The 21812-nt window shown below is 39.6% G+C and overlaps 1 protein-coding gene across 4 annotated transcripts in view; it reads right to left on the reverse strand.

Moving 5' to 3' along the window:
• Window positions 1–21812, reverse strand: part of TSPAN7 (tetraspanin 7) — a 129631-nt gene that overhangs the window by 101120 nt on the left and 6699 nt on the right. For 3 of the 4 annotated variants that reach the window (XM_055565003.1, XM_055565002.1, XM_055565005.1), the window contains exon 1: window positions 20915–21022. The exons of the other annotated variant lie outside the window; for it this stretch is intronic. In XM_055565003.1, the coding sequence (XP_055420978.1) occupies window positions 20915–21007 (93 nt within the window). In that variant the 5' untranslated portion in view covers window positions 21008–21022. Of the gene's footprint in view, window positions 1–20914; window positions 21023–21812 lie in introns of those variants that run through there. 4 annotated transcript variants of the gene reach the window in all.

Raw genomic sequence — 21812 nt, forward strand, 5'->3', positions numbered from 1 at the left:
AAATGAACCTCAGGATGGAAAAATACATGGCCATTTAAAGCTATTTTTAAAGAAATTTTTTTAAAACATGGGAAAATTCTGATTGAATGAGAAATATCTGGACACAAATCTGTTTAGAACAGTATGATTCCAAATCCCTCACTCCTCCAGATTTTGAAAGTTTTGCCCTGCTCTTTAAGTACTTTCATCAAATTATGATCTTTTAGTGGCTTACTGCCAACCATATGGCTAACCAACTAAAAGCCTGAAAGCATCATCAAACAAAAATTCTGAACTCAGAAAATCCAACCCATCCTTCTAATGCTAACCTGGCGTCAGTCTGGGGGTTAAATAACCGCGGATCCATTAACAAAACACCCTCCATTTCAAGAGGGACAGGAAATAAGCAGTGAAGAAAAATAGGTGCAAATGGGAAATTCAAATGCCTGAGATTTTTGCCCAGACTCTAGTTCATTATCAAGAATAATCTGGGATCATTCTGTAATATTAACACCCTCTTTCAAACAAAGATAAGGTCATTCCAAAATATAATATCACTTCTTCCAAGTGAATATCACATATTTCCAAGAGTGACAAAACATTCACTCTTGGAACTCAATTGCCAAGATGGTACCACCTTGGGCTGAGAGGCCAAGGAATAAAGGACTGAGGACAAACATTCCCACAGAAAAAAATCTTTTCTTGGCGTTTGAAATGTTGTTCCAAAGAGTCCTGATTTTCTCAGGTCAGAAGCCTTTTCATCCTGAGTATTCTGAAATACTAAGATTACCATAAGGGATGACAAAAATGATCCCAAGATTACATGGTGGAATTGGCAGAATTATTCAATATGACTTTATCCAACCATTCTTGATGGGCACATAAGACCAAGAAAGGAAAATCAGCAAACACAGCATTTTCAATTTGGGTGTACATTTTTTTCCTTTTCACAGAGTATGATTTCAATGCTGTTGATAGTTTGCCACACAAATAAAACCAGCAAGATTCCTATGGTTGTTCCAAGCCCTAGCCTACAGTGTTAAAACAAACTTAAATACCTCCTAAATGCTGCAATGCTCCAATCCTTACCTCATTTTTTATTATACAACAATTGTTATATTCTCATTAGAGCACAATATGACCATAAATCAAGAGTAACTGCTTACACCACCTTTCTACCTAACTTTTCCATTTTTCTCTTTGAGACATGTGGACAAACTCCCCATGAAACCTGAAATATGAATACCACCTTTACTAGAAAGCAAACTAAAGGGGAAAAGTGAAAACACTAGCCAAGCACTCAGACTCACTTATCACTCCAAGTCTCATCTCGAACCATCTCCCAAACTCCAATTACAGCAATTAGTGGTCAAGGCAAAGCTCCCCCTCTGAGAATGTGGTTCAGCAAAATAAGCAAGGGTTTCCATTCGCTTTACCGCAGACAACTGCTACTACTTACCGAGGTTAAAGTCAACCACCAAAACAGCCAACATTCTGGAAATTAGCCTCTAGGAGAAAAATGCATATTCTGTATTTGCTTTCAAATACCAGTTTTAGTTTAACCTGCATGAACCAAAAAAACACTACAAAGTGCAAAGGGAATCCAAAAAGTTGTAGACCATAAAATTCAGTACTAAAGATAGAAGCTAATATAGGTTTTCTGTTTTACACTGAAGCAACTATCATCTAAGCCAGTCTTTCAGAGGTCTGAAAGCGAGTCCTCCCCCAGTAAAAATAAAGCACCTACTAGATTCATATTAAAATAGAGTGAAATTCAGAACTCAGCTCAAGGGCATTATCCTTCACAAACTACCATATACATTCCACCCATTAGCCATGAGCTACTCATTAATACTTGAATTACTTTAAGTTTCCTTCTGCCCTGGAAGATAGTATCATTTAATAAACATATATGTGAAGCTACAGAATTAAAATTTAAACATATTAACCATGATTGCAGCGGTGGTTCCACAACACATACATTTGTCAAAATTCACCAAACCTTACAATTAAAATTGGCAAATTTTATTGTGTAAGTGTGTGTGTGTGTATAAAATCTCTCCAACAATATGAATCATATTAGAGCTCCACGGAACGTGAATGTGAACTGATAATTCACTCATAAAATATGGATATAACAGTGACTGAGAGGGAAAGAGAAAAACTAACATATACTACCTCGGGCCTTCTCAGCCCCAGTATTACTGACATTTGGGGCCAGATGCTCCTTTGTTGTGGGGGAGTAATCTTATAGGATGTTTAACAGCGTCAGGGGCCTCCACCCACTGGACACCAGTTGCATCTTTCCCCCTTTGATTGTGACAACTGAAAATGTTTCCAGACATTGCCAAATGTCCCCTGGGAGGAAAGCCACTGCCTGGTTGAGAACTCTGCATAGCTCCTTTTTACAAGATCTATTATGTAATTATGTAAATTCAGCTAAAGCTAGAGGTAACAATCACAGAAAAAGAAAAAAATGGTGAATGATGATGACTTAGGAGTTATACAGGATACTTTCAAATATAGGAAATGAATACAATCAATGCCCTCCTCCATAGCTAAAGACAGGTAACTCTGAAAACACTTCAAGTCCATTTTTCTACCTTTTGTTGTTAAGGTTTCATAGCTATACATCATCACCATGGAGCAACTCTCTCAATAACTTTGTAAAGTGGTCATTTGTTCTGGTGGAACATAAAGGAATTAAAGAACTGATTACACACTCTGAGGACAGAATGCAAATAAGCCCCAGACTTTCAATGAAAATGACATTTTAAAACTCAAGTCCTTAAATTCAACATTTGGTGACATTCAAAGCCCTAGATGTCCGTTGACAGATGAATGGACAAAGAAGTTGTGGTGCATAACTCAGCCATAAAAATTGAACACCTTTGACTCAGTTCTAATGAAATGGATGAACCCAGAGCTTGTTATACAGAGTGAAGTAAGTCAGAAAAAGAAAGACAAGGTATATTAATGCATATATATTGAATCTAGAAAGATGGTACTGATGAACCTATCTGCTGCTGCTAAGTCGCTTCAGTCGTGTCCGACTCTGTGCGACCCCATAGACGGCAGCCCACCAGGCTCCCCCATCCCTGGGATTCTCCAGGCAAGAACACTGGAGTGGGTTGCCATTTCCTTCTCCAATGCATGAAAGTGAAAAGTGAAAGGGAAGTCGCTCAGTCGTGTCCGACTCAGCGACCCCATGGACTGCAGCCCACCAGGCTCCTCCGTCCATGGGATTTTCCAGGCAAGAGTACTGGAGTGGGGTGCCATTGCCTTCTCTGATGAACCTATCTATAGGGCAGCAAAGGAGACACAGACATAAAGAAGAGACTTGTGGACACAGTGGGGGAAAGAGAAGGTAGAACAAATTAAAAGAGTAGCATTAAAACATATACATTACCATATGTAAAATTAGATAGCCAGTAGAAATTTGTTGTATGATGCAGGGAGCTCAAACCAGTGATCTGTGACAGCCTAGAGGGGTGGGATGGGGTGGGAGGGAGGTTCAGAGGGAGGGGACATATGTATACCTATGGCTGATTCATGTTGCTGTACGGCAGAAACCAACACAATATTGTAAAGCAACTATCCTCCAATTAAAATTAAATGCATTTTACAAAAGAAAAAAAAATTGACACCATCTCTGCCCACAAATTAAACTAACAAAATCCCTATTAAATAAGGCCATATATGGGACACACTAAGTAAATAACTAGTTTGAACTGTCCACCTCCTAACACAATAGAGAACAAGGTTAAAAGAAATAAACTGTTTAATAATTCCATGTTTGGAAATATATTCCAAGGAAAAAACCCCCAAAAGAAGTTAGATCACAAACATTCAAAGCATTACTGATAGCAATTATTGCACAACTCCCAGTGCTGCAAACTAAGACAAAGCAATAGACATAATATTTTATCAGACACATAGACGATGGTTGAAAGAAACCTGAGTTTCTAGTCCAATGCCTGGTCTCCAAACCACAGAGGGGACCTGAAGGTACGAAAGAGGGCTTACTGGCCATTTGCACAACTTTTTTTTTAAAGTGGTAGCTCCACTACCATCCAGGTAGTGGTGCTAAGCTGCAAGATTCAGAAAAACAAAGAAGCACAGTCAGATGGATAAATGACCTGGTTAGCCATTACATATTTTTGTACTGCATACAAATTATTTGTATGCAAATACTATATAATATATTGTATATAAACATGAACAGTTAGATCTATAAAAACAAAGTATAATTTGTTAGTCAAAAAAATCTTTCAGATTACAGAGTTAGGGAAAAAAATGAGATGCCTTTTTATAGGGAAATGAAATATGGCCCCAGAATTGATATAAGAATCAGCAAGAAACATATGAGAATATAGACTTGCTCATTATTAACAAGGGGAACATGAATTAAAAGCACAGTGATGCTATTAAACATCCAGCAGATTGGAAAAATGTTGAAGAGTTTAACAAGATCAAGTGCTGGAGAAGATGTAAAATAATTAGAATTCCCAACTTACAACCACTTTTAAAAAGAGTTTATTTTGTTTGGTTTGCTGTGTTTATTTTTTTTCCACACTACACATTGAATGAAAATCAAAACGGAAGTTTCAGGAAATGGCAGGCAGGCTCACCCTAATTTTATCCGCTCATTTCAATCACAATTATATTTAACACCACAGTGCTTTATATCATGTTGCTTGTTGTTGTTTAGTTGCTAAGTGGTGTCTGACTCTTATGTGACCCCATGGACCGTAGACTCCAGGCTCCTCTGTCCATGGGATTACCATCTCTTAATTCCCCAGGTGTATATTAACCAAGACAGTCCTTTTCCATTTCTACTCCATGGTTTATATACCTCTCTTAAAAATAAATTTAAAAATCAGGTTTGTGTTTTTTCATGCTAAAAGAACAATTAGGAATACAAATCTGGTGCTGCTGGCAGTTGGGGGTGGGGGGCAGTGGCAGCCACCCAAAAGAATAAATTTGCTAAGTTACCTACTTCAGCACAGATAACTGGACTGATCAGATTACAATGGTCAGCAAACAGCAAATAACACACTGAATTCTGCATCATCCAAATGCAAAATTCTGGGTCCTCCTTTTTCTTTGGGACTCAGTTCAAATGTCACCTGCTTAGGGAGGCTTTCTGTGATCACTGTATCAAGTAAGCCCCCATGCCACTGTCCCATGAACTGTTGTTCAGAGAACATATCACTGAAAATGTCATCTCTGCTTTCTTTTTTATTGTCCATTTTCCTCCCTTCCTAACAGAGTATCTTGTTCATTCTGTTAAATCCCAGAAACTGACATAGAACAGGCACCCAGTATTCCTAGAAAATTCCTTGAGCAAATGCAATGAATAAATAGGGAAGGCTGGCAGGTAAGCAGGTAAATGATTATCATACGAGTACTATCAGCAAACACACACAGAGAGACAGATAAATCTAACTTAGGCAGGTAACATGAAAGAACTACCAGTTTTCAGCAGATTGTTTTATTTCAGAACAATTGCCTCAACGTAAGAGATGGGATGTAATGAGGAGATAGGGAAAACAGGAAAACGCTGTAAAGGTGAGAGAAGAGTGGTAGTAAGACAGTGGTAGTAAGATGGAGAAAAGGAAAGTGATACACAAGCTATTAGAGAATCAGAGCGTAGTGATTCACAGGATAAGAGTGAGGGTGAGGCCAAGCAAAACTCCAGCATTTATAACTTAGCCAACTGGAAATAACAAATACATATATAAGCAAAGAAGATTTGGGAGAAGTAGGAATGAAAGGGGGGAAAACAAGACTAACTCCATTCATTAATTGCTGGAGGGGGTTGTTGGGAGGCTCACATACAAAAGACAACATAACTTGGCATAAGCTGCTCAACCTGGACTTAACCTGAATGCAGCTTTTTCTGTCTCTCTGATCAATGGCCCCACCTACAAACAGATTTTTTTTAATGTCTTCCAGAATCTTTATTAAACCTTACAATGGTAGGGACCTGATGCAGAGGGAAGTGAGAGGGCCCCAGAGCAGGGTCAGAAAATGTTGCCATGGTTACACAGAACACTAGACTGAAGAGAGGTCCCTTGAAGCTGGGCCCCAAGTCAACAGGCCCCAAGGTCCAAATCACTTCTTCTGCCACCTGATTGATCTGGGATGGTGATCTGGGACGGGAGAACAGTATCCCAGTTTGGATGATGGTAGAAGTAGAACACATGTGCGTTAACTAACAGAGTTCAAAGGCTAATTTCTGTTAATTATCTTTGTAATGTATGACAGGTTATTATCACTGTCTGCTATGGTTGATCTTATGGTTTTAGAAAAGGCAGAGGAATGGGAGATCAAATTGCCAACATCTGCTGGATCATGGAAAAAGCAAGAGAGTTCCAGAAAAACATCTATTTCTGCTTTATTGACTATGCCAAAGCCTTTGACTGTGTGGGTCACAATAAACTGTGGAAAATTCTTCAAGAGATGGGAATACCAGACCACCTGACCTGCCTCTTGAGAAACCTATATGCAGGTCAGGAAACAACAGTTAGAAGTGGACATGGAACAACAGACCGGTTCCAAATAGGAAAAAGAGTTCGTCAAGGCTGTATATTGTCACCCTGCTTATTTAACTTATATGCAGAGTATATCATGAGAAATGCTGGGGTGGAGGAAGCACAAGCTGGAATCAAGACTGCCGGGAGAAATATCAATAACCTCAGATATGCAGATGACACCACCCTTATGGCAGAAAGTGAAGAGGAACTCAAAAGCGTCTTGATGAAAGTGAAAGTGGAGAGTGAAAAAGTTGGCTTCAAGCTCAACATTCAGAAAACTAAGATCATGGCATCCAGTCCCATCACTTCATGGCAAATAGATGGGGAAACAGTGTCAGACTTTATTTTTCTGGGCTCCAAAATCACTGCAGATGGTGATTGTAGACATGAATTAAGAGACGCTTAGTCCTTGGAAAGAAAGTTATGACCAACCTAGATAGCATATTCAAAAGCAGAGACATTACTTTGCCAACAAAGGTCCGTCTAGTCAAGGCTATGGTTTTTCCAGTGGTCATGCATGGATGTGAGAGTTGGACTATAAAGAAAGCTGAGCACCGAAGAATTGATGCTTTTGAACTGTAGTGTTGGAGAAGACTCTTGAGAGTCCCTTGGATTGCAAGGAGATCCAACCAGTCCATCCTAAAGGAGATCAGTCCTGGGTGTTCATTGGAAGGACTGATGCTGAAGCTGAAACTCCAGTACTTTGGCCACCTGATGCGAAAAGCTGACTCGTTGGAAAAGACCCTGATGCTGGGAAAGATTGGGGGCAGGAGGAGAAGGGGACGACAGAGGATGAGATGGTTGGATGGCATCACCAACTCAATGGACTTGGGTTTTGGTGGACTCCGGGAGTTGGTGATGGACAGGGAGGCCTGGCGTGCTGCGGTTCATGGGGTTGCAAAGAGTCAGAAATGACTGAGCGACTGAACTTACTGACTGATCTTACAAGCAGAAAAGGAGGCCCATCTACTGGATGTGATTTTAGCAGCCTGGAAGGGACTTTCTTTTTAAAACTAGATCTTCTCCAGTGCACTCCAATGTCTTAAATTCTTTTCATTGGAGCAAAGATAGCTAATTACCCTCATATAGACAAGAATTCCTTTTGCCACCCATAGCGAGTAAAAATGACTGGTCAGATTGCTTCCTGAAAGCAAGTTCAAGGGAGGAAGCAAGATCACTCTAGCTAACAAACTTTTACTTGGTAATGGTGCCTGTGAGCTTTATCTGTGTGTCTATTTGTAGATTAGATAACTGTATTTAGGCTGGTGTCAGCTCCACAGGAAAATGCCTGATGACACCCACTGCTTTCAGCTTTGTTTCTTAAAGCAAAGAGAAACTGCATCTCCATCAGTTTTTAACGCCTTGGCTTCCATCTTGTTCAAAGTGGTTGGGAGCATAAAAGACAAGTTCACACCCTTACCATTCTTACCAGCAGCAGGAGAAATTATAACCATGCAGTTTGGGCCAATAATTTGGAGCCTTTCGGGCATATGATTTTTTTTTTTTTTAATGAGAGTGGAAAGACTCTCAGGATTTCTTATGTCTTGACCACACAAGCCACAAACTATAAAGGGGAAAAGACATTTACAGGTTCAAACCTTTGGAAGTGAATGGGCAGTTGCCCAGCTGTTCAGGAGGAACACTGAGCCTGACATTAGGACCCCTTAGACAGTTTTGAGCATTCACTATCTGTAAAAGAGTATAAATCTCACTTGGGAAACTGAAGTTTTGAAGTGGCAGGATAGGAAAAAATGTGACAAGATGGCCCTGGCTTCCATTTTCTACAAAGGAATCACGTGGGATAACTACTCCCACTGAAGTTGTAAATTTTGACCTTTCTGGAAAACCTAGACTTCTCCTTTGTGAATGAAGCCTTGACCAGCCTGTGGGAGCCAAGGCTGAAACCAATGAGGAGTTTACTTCACAGCAGTGTGGGTTCTCAAAAAATACCCTCTAACCCATCTACCAAGGTCGACCTCAGAGAACTGTGCCCCTGGACATTGAGCATCAGGCCAGGGCAGGTGGAAAGGTCCAAACCAAAGCCTCATGTGAACATGACCTTGGGCTAAACTCTGAATCTTAGCTGCCTCTTCTCAAAATGAGGCATGGCAATTACTACCTCAACAGGCTGTTAAGAGGATTAAATAAGATAATGCATGTGAAGTGTTTATCCTTGTCCTTTAAGAAATGCTCAATAATCATGTAGCAACTATTAATAGTACCAACAATAACAACAACATCACCAAAACCTGAATACACTTAAGTGCATACAGTCGGTAGTGCCGTGTTGCTACCAGGACCATTTTGTAAATCTTGCTTTGCTCCATCTGGACCACTCAGCGCTTTTCTCTCTTCCAGCAATAAAAATTCACTTGTAGGAAAACCATTTAAATCAAGAATTAAAATATCTTTTCCATCTCAAACCACTACATAACATACTTATCAGCTACAGGGCTAGTAATCCAATCTGCCTTGGATTATTGTTCGTTTGTTTTGCTAAGTATGAAAAACACACCAAAATATAGTAAAAGCTCGGTTGTTTCATGATCCATATGCCACACTAGAAACTCTCTCAAGTCACTTGGTAAGAAGATAAATATATATACTGCTGCTAAGTCGCTTCAGTCGTGTCTGACTCTGTGCGACCCCATAGATGGCAGCCCACCAGGCTCCCCCATCGCTGGGATTCTCTAGGCAAGAACACTGGAGTGGGTTGCCATTTCCTTTTCCAATGCATGAAAGTGAAAAGTGAAAGTGAAGTCGCTCAGTCGTGTCCAACTCCTAGCGACCCCATGGACTGCAGCCCACCAGGCTCCTCCATCCATGGAATTTGCCAGGCAAGAGTACTGGAGTGGGTTGCCATTGCCTTCTCCGAATATATATACTACTGTTCACCAAAACACCATTTCTTACAAGTAAACAGGAAATAAGTGTCCACAGGCAGGAAAATGGATAAATAATGATATATCCATACAAAGAATCAACTAGATAAGAGGTCAGCAAACTTTTTCTGCAAAGGGCCAGATAGTAAATATTTTAGGCTTTCCAGGCAGTACAGCCTCTGTCACAAACTCTGCTGCTTGGTGTGAAACGGTTGTAGATAATACATGAAGTTTATTTACAAAAAGAGGTGGCTGGCTAGACTTGGCCCAGAGGCCACAGTTTGTTAACCCCTGAACTTGATCCACATCCATCAAAACAGACACACGTCAAGCAATGTAGAGCCAAATATGCAAGTTTCAAAACAATATGCATGGTATGATTCATTAACTCAAAGTTTAAATATCTGAAGGCACTATTTCCTAATATTTGTGTATATGTACATATTAGTAAATGTATAAAAACAGGCTCAACTGATAAACTCTTGAGTTCATGACAGAGAGATGTAGGAGAATCAACTGCAATTTTTTTTTTATATTTCTTTAAAATCCAAATATCCAACTCCAAAGCAAATAAGGCATAATGCCAAGACCTGATAAAGCTGGGTGGGAGAGACAGCTAATTATCACATTATTCCCTGTCTCAGGATTATATTTGAAAAAATCTCAAAAATTTATTTTTAAATGTTTAGTAAGAACAGGCATTTCCCTTTATTTTGAGGAGACAAGGCTTAAGAATCAAGTTAAATGTGGTTTTGCTCTGCATTAATCTAATCCAATCGCTAAAACAGACGGAGGACTAAAGAACTGCTACATTATAAAGGAGTCCAGGTGTAAAAACAAACACTCTGAGAAAGAAAACTACGTACTCTAAAACACCTAGAAAAAAAGTTGTTTTTAAAACCGCATTCACTGTTTTCTTAATTATAAAAGAATTCGTGCTATGTGTAAGAGGAGAAGAAAAACTTTGGGGGAAAAAAAAACAAAGAAAAATGTTACCCATGAATTACCCTATCACCCAACCATAACTATTAATATTCTGATGGGAGTAGCTGTCTAGGATTTGTTATGTGCATTTTTTTACTTACAAAAATGGCATACCATACATACATTCTGTTTTGTAGACAGCTTATTTGAACAGCTTTTTTATTAGAATATTCATGGATGCACCTCTCTTTTCCTGGATTTTTATCTCAAAGTAGTACACATGCTATATACACAGACTTCAGTCCTGACAGTTTAAAAGACTTTGATCGGACTTATCAGCCAAGTGGAGAAGTGCATTTCACCTCCATTCGTCATCTAGACCAAATCGAAGCTTCCTCAAAGCCCTCACTGAGTCACCACTCAGAGCTGCTTATTCTAAGCTGTTTATAAAAAGTGTCAGGTTAGCTACCACTGCTGTAGACCAGGACTATCTAATGAAAAATACAACCTACAAAACTATTGCTTGTTGATCATGAAAACATCTCTGAAGGATAAAAACTAAAACAACTGCCAACCTTACTTTGCAAACAGAGCAGCTGTTGTTAAGGAGATTAATAAGTAACTTGCTCCAATAACTTGCGCCTACCCTATAGCAGAACCTTCATCCCTTGAACAAGATTTACTGGAAACTCAGGGTTCCATTAAGCCAGAGTTAATGGCTGCTGGCTGAATGCTGTGCTACATCTACTACACTTCTTATCAGCAAGTAATTTAGCATCAACTGCACTGAGCCTCCAGGGAAGCTGGAAAGAATATTGTTTATAATCTCATGCCTCTTACATGAACAAATTGAGCTTTTCTCAACTTTGCATTTCCACAAAACCCTCCTCTTTTCATTCCAAACCTGCCTTTCTAGCAACTCCAAACATCCACCTAATCACCCTTCTTGCTTGGCCATGGAACATTACTGTTCAGTCGCTCAGTCATGTCCGACTCTTTGCAACAACATGAATCGCAGCACACCAGGCCTCCTTGTCCATCACCGGCTCCCGGAATTCACCCAAATTCGATGTGCATCGAGTCAGTGATGCCATCCAGCCACCTCATCCTCTGTCATCCCCTTCTCCTCCTGCCCCTCATTACTGTTAGGAAAAAGAAAAAGGAGGGGGGGATAAGGAGGAAAGGAACCATGCCCACTTGGCCATGCCTCACCAGAACCTAGAAAAGGCACTCTTTCTTCCAGGCTGGAAAGGAAAAGTATGGGATGCAGCAGATATGTCCAGGAATCTATGTAGTCTAGTGGCCAGGAGTTCACTGATCCCACTCACCCCTCCATCACTCCCAGTGACACACTTTAAACTTTTTCCCCATGACTTCTCTCTGTTTCTTTCTCTTGTCCCTACACCAGCTGTCTCTCTTGTATCTCAAGTTCAAATGCCTAAAAAAGAACCGCTCCATTTGGATCTTACAAGTCTAATCATCTCAAGTTCCACTGACCAGCCAACAAGCAAATAGCCAAGTTCAGATCCTTTTCCTTGATCAATTAACTGCAACCGTGGTGGATGGCGGGAAGGGTCAAAAGTACAGAGACAGCCAAATCTAAAGAACTGCCCAGGCCACTTTTGCCAGCAGAAGACTAAAGAGAGCAAGCTTCTGAGAGCTGGCTGGTCTTTTAAAGCTACTGGTAACTCATGCAAAACATTTATTAGTCTCAAACCAACTTCTAAGGTCTGCATTTCCATGAAGGCATTACCAATATCCAGTTCATCAAGCACGATAACACTGGGGTTCTCACTCATTCACAGATATCCTTGCCACAATATAAAGTGGCTTTCCACTGTCCTCTATTCTCCATTCCCATTTCACCCTGTATTAGACCTTTGGTCTTTCTTAGTTAACTTGGTTTCACTGTTTATTGCCTTTCTTATTCCAACCCAATCATTTTATTTTTTCTTAGATTAGATCTATAAACAACTTTCAAAGTTACCACTCCCTGCTCAAAGCTATGGTCTAGTCATCTCATCCCCCTTCCCTCCCCTGCTGGCAGCCAAAATAGGTCCAAACGCTAACCCATGCAGACGACCCACAATAAGGCTTATGCCTACTTCCCAGACTCATCACATGCTTTGTCCCTTACTACAGCTAAACTCACTTCTGTCCCAACACACAAACCATTCTGTGGTCTCCAGACCTCTCTTTATAACACTTCCTCCATCTGATAGCATTTATTACCCTCCTAGGGCACCACTTGCCAAAATCCTGTCATTCTCCAAGGTCAATTCTGTGCACATGGCCTTTTCAAACTCCCCAGCAAAATGAGCTCTCTCCCTGGTCCCATAGCACTTAATTGAAACTTCTATTACTTCTAGTCCAGTGCTGTCCAGTAGAGATGTGTCTAAATTTTCTAGTAGCTACATTCAAATTGAAAAGATGAAATTTAATAATATTGAACTCAATGTCAAAAATACTACCATGTCAACATGTAATCAATATAAAAAGCGAGATACTTTGTATGTTTCCATATTATATCTTCAAAATCTGATATGTATTTTACACTTAGAGCATATCTCCATGAACTAGCCATATTGGAAGTACTCAAGTGGCTGCCTTTTTGGATAAGGCATGACCAGCTCTTTCGAGCTAAAGATGGTGTTGCTTCCTTCATTCCCACTCCATAAGCCCATGTTAAGACTTTAAACTTTAATTTTCTTTTAGTCCCAAGCTTCTAATTTATCACTCCTCCTCTTTCCCCTTTGGTAACCATAAATTTGTTTTCTATGTCTGTCAGTCTGTTTCTGTTCTGTAAATAAGTTCGTTTGTATCATTTTTTTTAGATTCCACATATGTGGTATCATATGATATTTGTCTTTAACTTACTTCACTTAGTATGATAATCTCTAGGTTCATCTGTGTCGCTGCAAATGGCATTATTTCATTCTTTTTATGGCTGAGTAATATCCCACTGTGTGTGTGTATATATGTGTGTGTGTGTGTATATATATGTATATCAATATACACACCCCACATCTTTACCTATTCATCTGTTGATAGATATTTAGGTTGCTTCCATATCTTTGCTACTGTAAACAGTGTGGTTATGAATGCTAGGGCACATGGACCTTTTCAAATTAAAGTTTTCATCTTTTCTGGGTATATGCCCAGGAGTGGGATTGTTGGATCATATGGTAGCTCTATTTGTAGTCTTTTAAGGAACCTCCATGCTGTTCTCCATAGTGGCAGTACCAATTTACATTCCCATCAACAGTGCAGGAGGTTTCCCTTTTCTCTACACCCTCTCCAGCATTTGTCATTTGTAGAGTTTCTCATGATGGCCATTCTGACTGGTGTGAGATGCTACTTCAATGTAGCTTTGATTTGCATTTCTCTAATAATTAGAAATGTTGAGCATCTTTTCATGTGCCTGTTGGCCATCAGGATGTCTTCTAAACTTTAGTTTTTCAGGCTATTATACCTTCCTTACGTTGGTATCATCTACAGCAGAAGTCAGCAAACTAAGGCCTAAGAGTCAAATCTAGCTGGCCACCTCTTTTTGTAAATAAAAGTTTTATTTTAATATCTTTGCTTATTCATTTACATTTGTCTATGTTGCAAGCAAGTTCCAGAAAAACATCTATTTCTGCTTTATTGACTATGCCAAAGCCTTTGACTATGTGGATCACAATAAACTGTGGAAAATTCTGAAAGAGATGGGAATCCCAGACCACCTGACCTGCGTCTTGAAAAACCTATATGCAGGTCAGGAAACAACAGTTAGAAGTGGACATGGAACAACAAACTGGTTCCAAATAGGAAAAGGAGTACGTCAAGGCTGTATATTGTCACCCTGCTTATTTAACTTATATGCAGAGTACATCATGAGAAACACTGGGCTGGAAGAAGCACAAGCTGGAATCAAGATTGCCAGGAAAAATATCAATAACCTCAAATATGCAGATGACACCACCCTTATGGCAGAAAGTGAAGAGGAACTAAAAAGCATCTTGATGAAAGTGAAAGAGGAGAGTGAAAAAGTTGGCTTCAAGCTCAACATTCAGAAAACAAAGATCATGGCATCTGGTCCCATCACTTCATGGGAAATAGATGGGGAAACAATGGAAACAGTGACAGACTTTAATTTCTTGGGCTCCAAAATCACTACAGATGGCAACTTCAGCCATAAAATTAAAAGATGCTTACTCCTTGGAAGGAAAGTTATGACCAACCTAAATAGCATATTAAAAAGGAGAGACATCACTTTGTCAACAAAGATCCGTCTACTCAAGGCTATGGTTTTTCCAGTGGTCATGTATGGATGCGAGAGCTGGACTGTGCAGAAAGCTGAGCACCGAAGAATTGATGCTTTTGAACTGTGGTGTTGGAGAAAACTGACAGTCCCTTGGACTGCAAGGAGATCCAACCAGTCCATTCTAAAGGAGATTGGTCCTGGGTGTTCTTTGGAAGGAATGATGCTAAAGCTGAAACTCCAATACTTTGGCCACCTCATGTGAAGAGTTGACTCATTGGAAAAGACCCTGATGCTGGGAGGGATTGGGGGCAGGAGGAGAAGGGGACGACAGAGGATGAGATGGCTGGATGGCATCACCGACTCAATGGACGTGAGTTTGAGTGAACTCTGGGAGTTAGTGATGGACAGGGAGGCCTGGCGTGCTGCAATTCATGGGGTTGCAAAGAGTTGGACACAACTGAGCAACTGAACTAAACTGATGTTGCTTTCACAGGACAATGGCAGAGTTGAGTAGACAGAACAGGGACCATATGGCCCACAAAACCTAAAATATTTACTATCAGGCCCTTTACAGAAACAGTTTGCTGATTCCTTCCACAGAGCAGTAATTCACAAAATGTGGTCAGTAGGCCAGAGCTGGTCAGCAAGCCATTATCAGTCTCAAATGAGAAGGAGGTTCCATCAGAACGTAGATTTTTTTTTTCTATAAGATTTTCTTAATGAAGAAAGCAGTATATTAGCTAATAGTCTGGCACTGGGTCTGAGTCTCACCATAACTGTTTAATTGATTTTATTGTACTTATGTCACACAATTTTAAAAATTGTATAGGCAAATACAATGATTTTTTAAATAATACATTTATTTATTTAGGGCTGCACTGGGTCTTCATTGCTGTGCCTGGGCTTTTCTCTAGTTGCAGTGAGCAGGGGATACCCTCTCGTTGTGGTGCACAGGCTCCAGGGTGCACAGACATCAGTAGTTGCGCTTCACGGGTTCCAGAGCACTGGCGAGGTAGTTGTGGCACACAAGCTTAGTTGCTCCATGGCATATGGGATCTTCCCAGACTAAGGATCAAACCTGTGTCGCCTGCACTGGCAGGCAGATTCTTAGTCACGGGACTACCAGGAAGTCCGATTTTTTAACTTCATTGCTTCTGAGGCTCCAACTTGGATAAAAGAAGTTTCTCTGATTCCTGTATTTATATATGATCTCTATACTTTCTTACAGAATTTTGTTTTGTGTTCATATCTAAGCATTTAAGCCAACTCGACTTTTTCATAAAATTCAAGGGCTCCAATTTTATTTTTTCCAAATATACAGTAGTATTAGAATAATTTAAATGTAGCCTTCTCTAAAATGAATGTCCCTTTTCATATATTAAATTATATACACTAGAATTTATTACTGGATTCTCCATTATTCCACTTACCCATTTGTCTCTTTATAAGTCAACATCATACTGAATTAACTAGGGACTTCATAGTTTTATTAACTATGCATTGCTATGTAACAATATTATAATAAATGTAGAGACTTAAAACAGCACACAGTTACTACCTCAGAGTTTCGGTGGGGTCAGGAGTCTGGGCACAACTTTACTCTGTCTTCTGTTTCAAGATCTCACTAAGCTTCAATCAAGTTGTTGGGTGGTTGCAGTCTCATTTGAAGCCAAAATGGGGAAGGATGTGCTTCCAAGATCACTTTACTGATGGAATCATTTTGTTCCTTGTGCACTGCCAAACTGAGGGCCTCAGTTTCTTTCTGACTGTCAGCAGAAGACTGCCTTCAGTTCCTGCCACGTGGTCTTCTCCATAGGATAGATCACAACAAAAGAAACTTGTTTCTTCAAAGCCAGTCAGGGACAAAGTCTCTCAGGAAGACATTACAGTCTTATCTAATAAAATCATGTACATGTATTCACATACATTGAAATACCTTTGTTATATTCTCCTAGTTAGAAACTAGTCACAGGTCCTGCCCAAACTCAAATGAAGGAGATTACACAAGAACATGAATACTAGAAATGAGGATGATGATGGTGGCCATCTTATATACAATAGTATATTCTGATAACAGCAGTAAGGCATATACTTCCTTCCCCCTGTCCCATATGTCTCTTGCCTTCTCAGGCATTTATTCTTCTACATAAACATTGTTTTTATCAAGTGCCACTCCCTCCCCCCAAAAAATTCCATTGGGACTCTATTTGGAATTACATTAAACACATTTTAAACTGATAATTTTATAGTACTAAATCTCCCCATTGAAGAACACAATGTTCTTCAATCTGTTCAGATCTTATAATCTTCAATAAGATTTTGAAGTTTTCTTCATATAAGAGCCTTACTTTTTTTTAAACTATTCTGAAGTCATTATGATTTCTGTTGCTACTGGGACTGAAATTTTTCCTCCCTTTTCTAAGGCTTATGTAAAATAATGAAAAGCAATTAATTTTTGTATTTTTATCTTGCATCTAACCACTTTACCAAATTCTCATATTAATTTATCTTTAGACTCTATTAGGTTTCTTCTGATACAACAACTGCATCTGTGAAGAGATAAACTCATCTCACTGAGAAATAAGCATTGGTAATCTGAGGCAAGAATAAAAGTCTCAACACTCCTGGGGGGAAGAAGATTGATAATTCAGTAGGCATGGTAACTACCAGCACCCACTTCTAAACCAATTCGATCAGTGGCAATTCAGCTTAGTCTAATCATCAGTGACAACTCACCTTGTTTCAGGGAATATACTTCTAGAAGCTAATTACAGTGACAGCCTCACACAATTCAAGGTCAACCAATCAGCAGCACAGCCGACTATGCGTCCCAGAGGCAATCAACAACAGTCTCACCCAAATAGCCATGATTCTAAGGCCAAGGGCAACCACTCCTTCTGTAACCAAAGCAACCATCAACCACCACCAGGCTTCCCCAAAAGAACAGCAATTTGTTTCACTCATAAACTCTGCTTGACTAGTACTGCTCTCTTACTTTGTTAAGTAATAAATTCAGGGTTTTGTTTTACATATTGAATAACAATCTAATTTTTTGATAGAGGGAAAACTAAGACTTCCTAACTTCTCAGTGCAACTATAAACAAATACATTCCCCCTAAGGAATGGAAACTACTCCAAACTCCAAGCATTCAATTGCAGACATGTGGCAGACACCAATTCAGTGGGTGAGAAAAATACTAGATTGGCTGCTTATGGAACCTTCTCCTCAAACTAGCCTCATGGTACTACAGATCACAGGAAAGCATATGTTAATAATTTATTTATAACAAACTATCACAGGCCAGAGTCATATCCCAGAAATCAGAATCACCTTAGGAATGGTTTAAAAAAATACATACCCAGGTCCCTCTGCAGATCAATTAAAATGGAAACTTTATGAGATAGGACCAAACAACTGTGTTTTCAAAGCCCCTTAGTGATTCTGATGAGCACTCTAGTTAGGAATGATTAGCAAGGTCTCCTAAGAGTGACAAGGCCATTTTGGTTCACTAAGAGATACTGGACACCTAGCCTCAGACTTTTGGGCAAAGCAGACCAAATCAACAGTCCCATGCTAGACACTCAATAGGGTTTCCCTGGTGGTTCAGTGGTAAAGAATCTGCTTGCTAAGCAGGAGATGTGGGTTCAATCCCTGAGTTGGGAAGATCCCCTGGAGAAGGAAATGGCAACTCACTCCAGTATTCTCGCCTGGGAAATCCCATGGGGAGAAGGAGCCTGGCAGGCTACAGTCCATGGTGTTGCAAAAGAGTTGGACACGACTTAGCAACTAAACAATAACAAGCTACTCAATAGCCAGATATTCCCTAGCTATCTCCAGATCCAAGATGAACCAGGCCTGCTATTACACAGTTCTCTCTGAATCAGTGGCTCTCAATCCTATTTGCACAGCTGAATCACCTGGAAGATTATTTTAAAACTATGAAAGCTGACACCCTCCTCCAGGCCAAATGAATCAGAACCGCTTACCATGAAGTCTAAGCATATAGTATTTTAGGGCTCCTTAGGCAACCCTGATGGGCAAATAGGATTGACAACCATAAATGTAGATTGCTCACCTGACCCAACCCATCTTTTATTTTAGTACAAGGCAACTGCAATTTCCCCTACAACAAATGATGAAAAAGCCTATCATATCTTACAAAAAGCAAAGAAAATCTTCCACAGTAGAACTGGGATCCTTAATTCTATCACCAAACTCTTTCACAGGCTTATAAGTTCAAGTGATCAAATAAGCAAAGGGAAATCAAGACAAAAAAGCTCTTTCCTATCTTCCCCCCTTTATGTCATTTTCTTGCTGAATACTGGGACTCTATAGGAAGGAAAGGAAAGTCACTCAGTCGTGTCTGACTCTTTGTGACCCCATGGACTGTAGCCTACCAGGCTCTTCCCTCCATGGGATTCTCCAGGCAAGAGTACTGGAGTGGGTTGCCATACTCTATAAAAAGGTATAAAAATGTTCAGCCAGGAATGAAAAGTATTCTGTCAAGGCAAGTAGGATAACAGCCAAAAAAGGAAATTTAAGAGCAGTAATCCAACGATCTGCCTGTCATGTGGAGATAAGCCAAATTGGAAGCTGCTGTAATGGGTCCAAAGGAGAAAAAGACATAATATATTTTTTACAGTGCACTTCAAATTGCTTTAGCGGTGCATTAGTTACCTATGTCAAAGGTTTAACATGTTTAAACAGAAACACAGTCACAGATGACTTTCCATTCAAAGCACCTTCTTAAGTGCTTCCTTAAAACAGTACATAATGCTGAACAGTCAATGAATCATCAGGACTGGAGCCCACGGTAGGGTCAAATCAAGAACTCTAGCTGTAATTAAAATTGAGCAGAGTATTTCAATCTATCTGGATAAAAAGTCAGCTTGTTTCTAAGCAACTGAGCGACTTCCCTTTCACTTTTCACTTTCATGCATTGGAGAAGGAAATGGCAACCCACTCCAGTGTTCTTGCCTGGAGAATCCCAGGGACGGGGGAGCCTGGTGGGCTGCCGTCTCTGGGGTCCCACAGAGTTGGACACGACTGAAGAGACTTAGCAGCAGCATGAAGTAGAAAAAACTTAACGTTCCACAATGCTATAAAAGGTAGTGCAAGTGGCCTAACTGTATGTTACATACAGGAAGTAAAGTGAATTAAATAAGAAAAAAAAAAACTCTTCAGATTATAATGCACAAGTTGTATAATAAACACAGAGGGTTATCATTGTGGTAACAGAAAAATAGAAGAGCCCTGACCCATGCAACATCAAGTTCCCCACCATACTTTGAAACTCTGCTGCTTCCACATTAAATTAATCCAGCAAGGTCTGAATTAGATCAGAAGACACATGGGCCTCCACTTGATGGGAAGAAATTCAATGAGCAGAAAAAAACAGCAGCAACCTTCAGAACTTCGCTCCCATTTATCCAACTCCATTCCCTGATGACCAGATAACCTTGAAGAGAATGTGGTTTAGTAAGCCTGTTCCAACCTAGAACAACCTCCGTAACATCCAAAAGCTCTTTAAAAGTTTAAAAGTAGGTACCAATATCTATTAGAAGATCCCAACTGTTGCCATCTCAGATGCTCTATTCAATCACTCACAATCAACTCCGTATTTAATTAGTTACATGCAAGGTAGAGATACAGATATAAAGGACTTCCAGTTAAAGATGATGGATTGAACACATCCATTTACCTTGGCTAGCTCCCAAAAGTCCACTGAAATGACTGGATTTTTTTTTTAAACCCACAATAACAAAGAGAATGGAAGAGGAGACAACCACAATGACATTTTGGAAGCTGAGAAAAAGCCAAATCTTATGGCAGCTGTGAGCAAATCCAAGAATAAAATATTTGCACACAAGCACCCCCAGAAGGCAATTCCATGCACTCTTGGGACCAGGCACAAAATGGAGCTAAAATATGGACAATCTGGGAAAAGCTTTTTGAAAAGCAATTAGATGCCCTCCAACTTCCAGTCTCCGTCTTCTCCCCCATTCTATCATGGGTTCAGAGATTTACTATCTAGGGAGAATGACCTAGAGAAGAAAAGCACAGTGGACACTGGATTCTACACTTGAAATAGGAGCTTAAACAAAGGTCTATTTATACTGCACGTGGAGACATCTATATCCCTAACCTTGTTCATCCAGAGAGAAGACTGGAAGATTCTTCTATAGCAAATCTGATTAGACCAAAGGAAAAGACTCAGTTCCAAAACTCAACGGCCCAGCTAAATTACCCAACTTACAAACTCTCACTTCATGCTAAGAGGTTCCAGTCAGCGTTTCTAGAGCTCCACTCTTAAACATATACAGAACAGACAGCAAATGGTTACCAGAAATTTGAGGTCAGTCTGTAGTATTCCAGATAACACAGAAGCTGGGAGGAAACTGCAGAAAGAAGCAGACTTTAAAAAAAAAAAAAACATCAGTTATGTAAAGTTTAAAAATAAAATAAAATTAAAAAAAAGAGTTCTTTATATATTATTGCTACAAAAAAAAATCATTAATATTGTCAGAAGATCTTAAAATATTACATTTATGGTGGGATGCTAGAAAAAGAAATGCTCAGACCTCAACAGGGAGCTCCTAGAAATCAACATATAAAACACATGAAAATGCAATAGCAGGCAAGGTAAACTGGGAGAGATCTTCCAGAAGGCAGAACAAAAAGACGAAGAATTAGAAAACAGAAGGGAGGAAAATTAGAGGATCTAAGAGGTCCAACACTGAAACAGATACAACAGAGAAAATGAAAGGAAATTTAAAATAAAGCAAAACAAAACAATTCAAGAAAGTTTCCCCAAATGGAAGGACCTGAGTTTGCACATTGAAAGGGTACAGAGGAAAGATAGAAATAAATATATGGCAAGAGGTAATATTGTGAAATTTCAGAGCACTAGGAACTAGAAAGATTCCAGATGCTTTCAAAGAAAAGCAGAATTTAATAATAATAATAAAACTCATTTGGATTTCTCAACAGCAACAAGAGCAAGAGACCTAGGGGAGACGAGGAAGTGACAGAAAAATTCTGAGGGTAAATGATGTATGAACTAGAATTCTATACTCAGCCAAACTATCAAATTATATGCAAGAGCATAATAAGATGTTCATACCTGCAAAGCCTCAACAAATTAACCTCTCATGAACTCCTTTCCAGACAGCTACTAGAAGGTTTGCTCCACCAAAATGGATGAACAAAAAAGAGGAAGAAGACAGGACATCTAGGAAACT

This window comes from Bubalus kerabau, chromosome X, assembly GCF_029407905.1.
Source record: "Bubalus kerabau isolate K-KA32 ecotype Philippines breed swamp buffalo chromosome X, PCC_UOA_SB_1v2, whole genome shotgun sequence".
NCBI classification, from domain to species: Eukaryota; Metazoa; Chordata; class Mammalia; order Artiodactyla; family Bovidae; genus Bubalus; species Bubalus kerabau.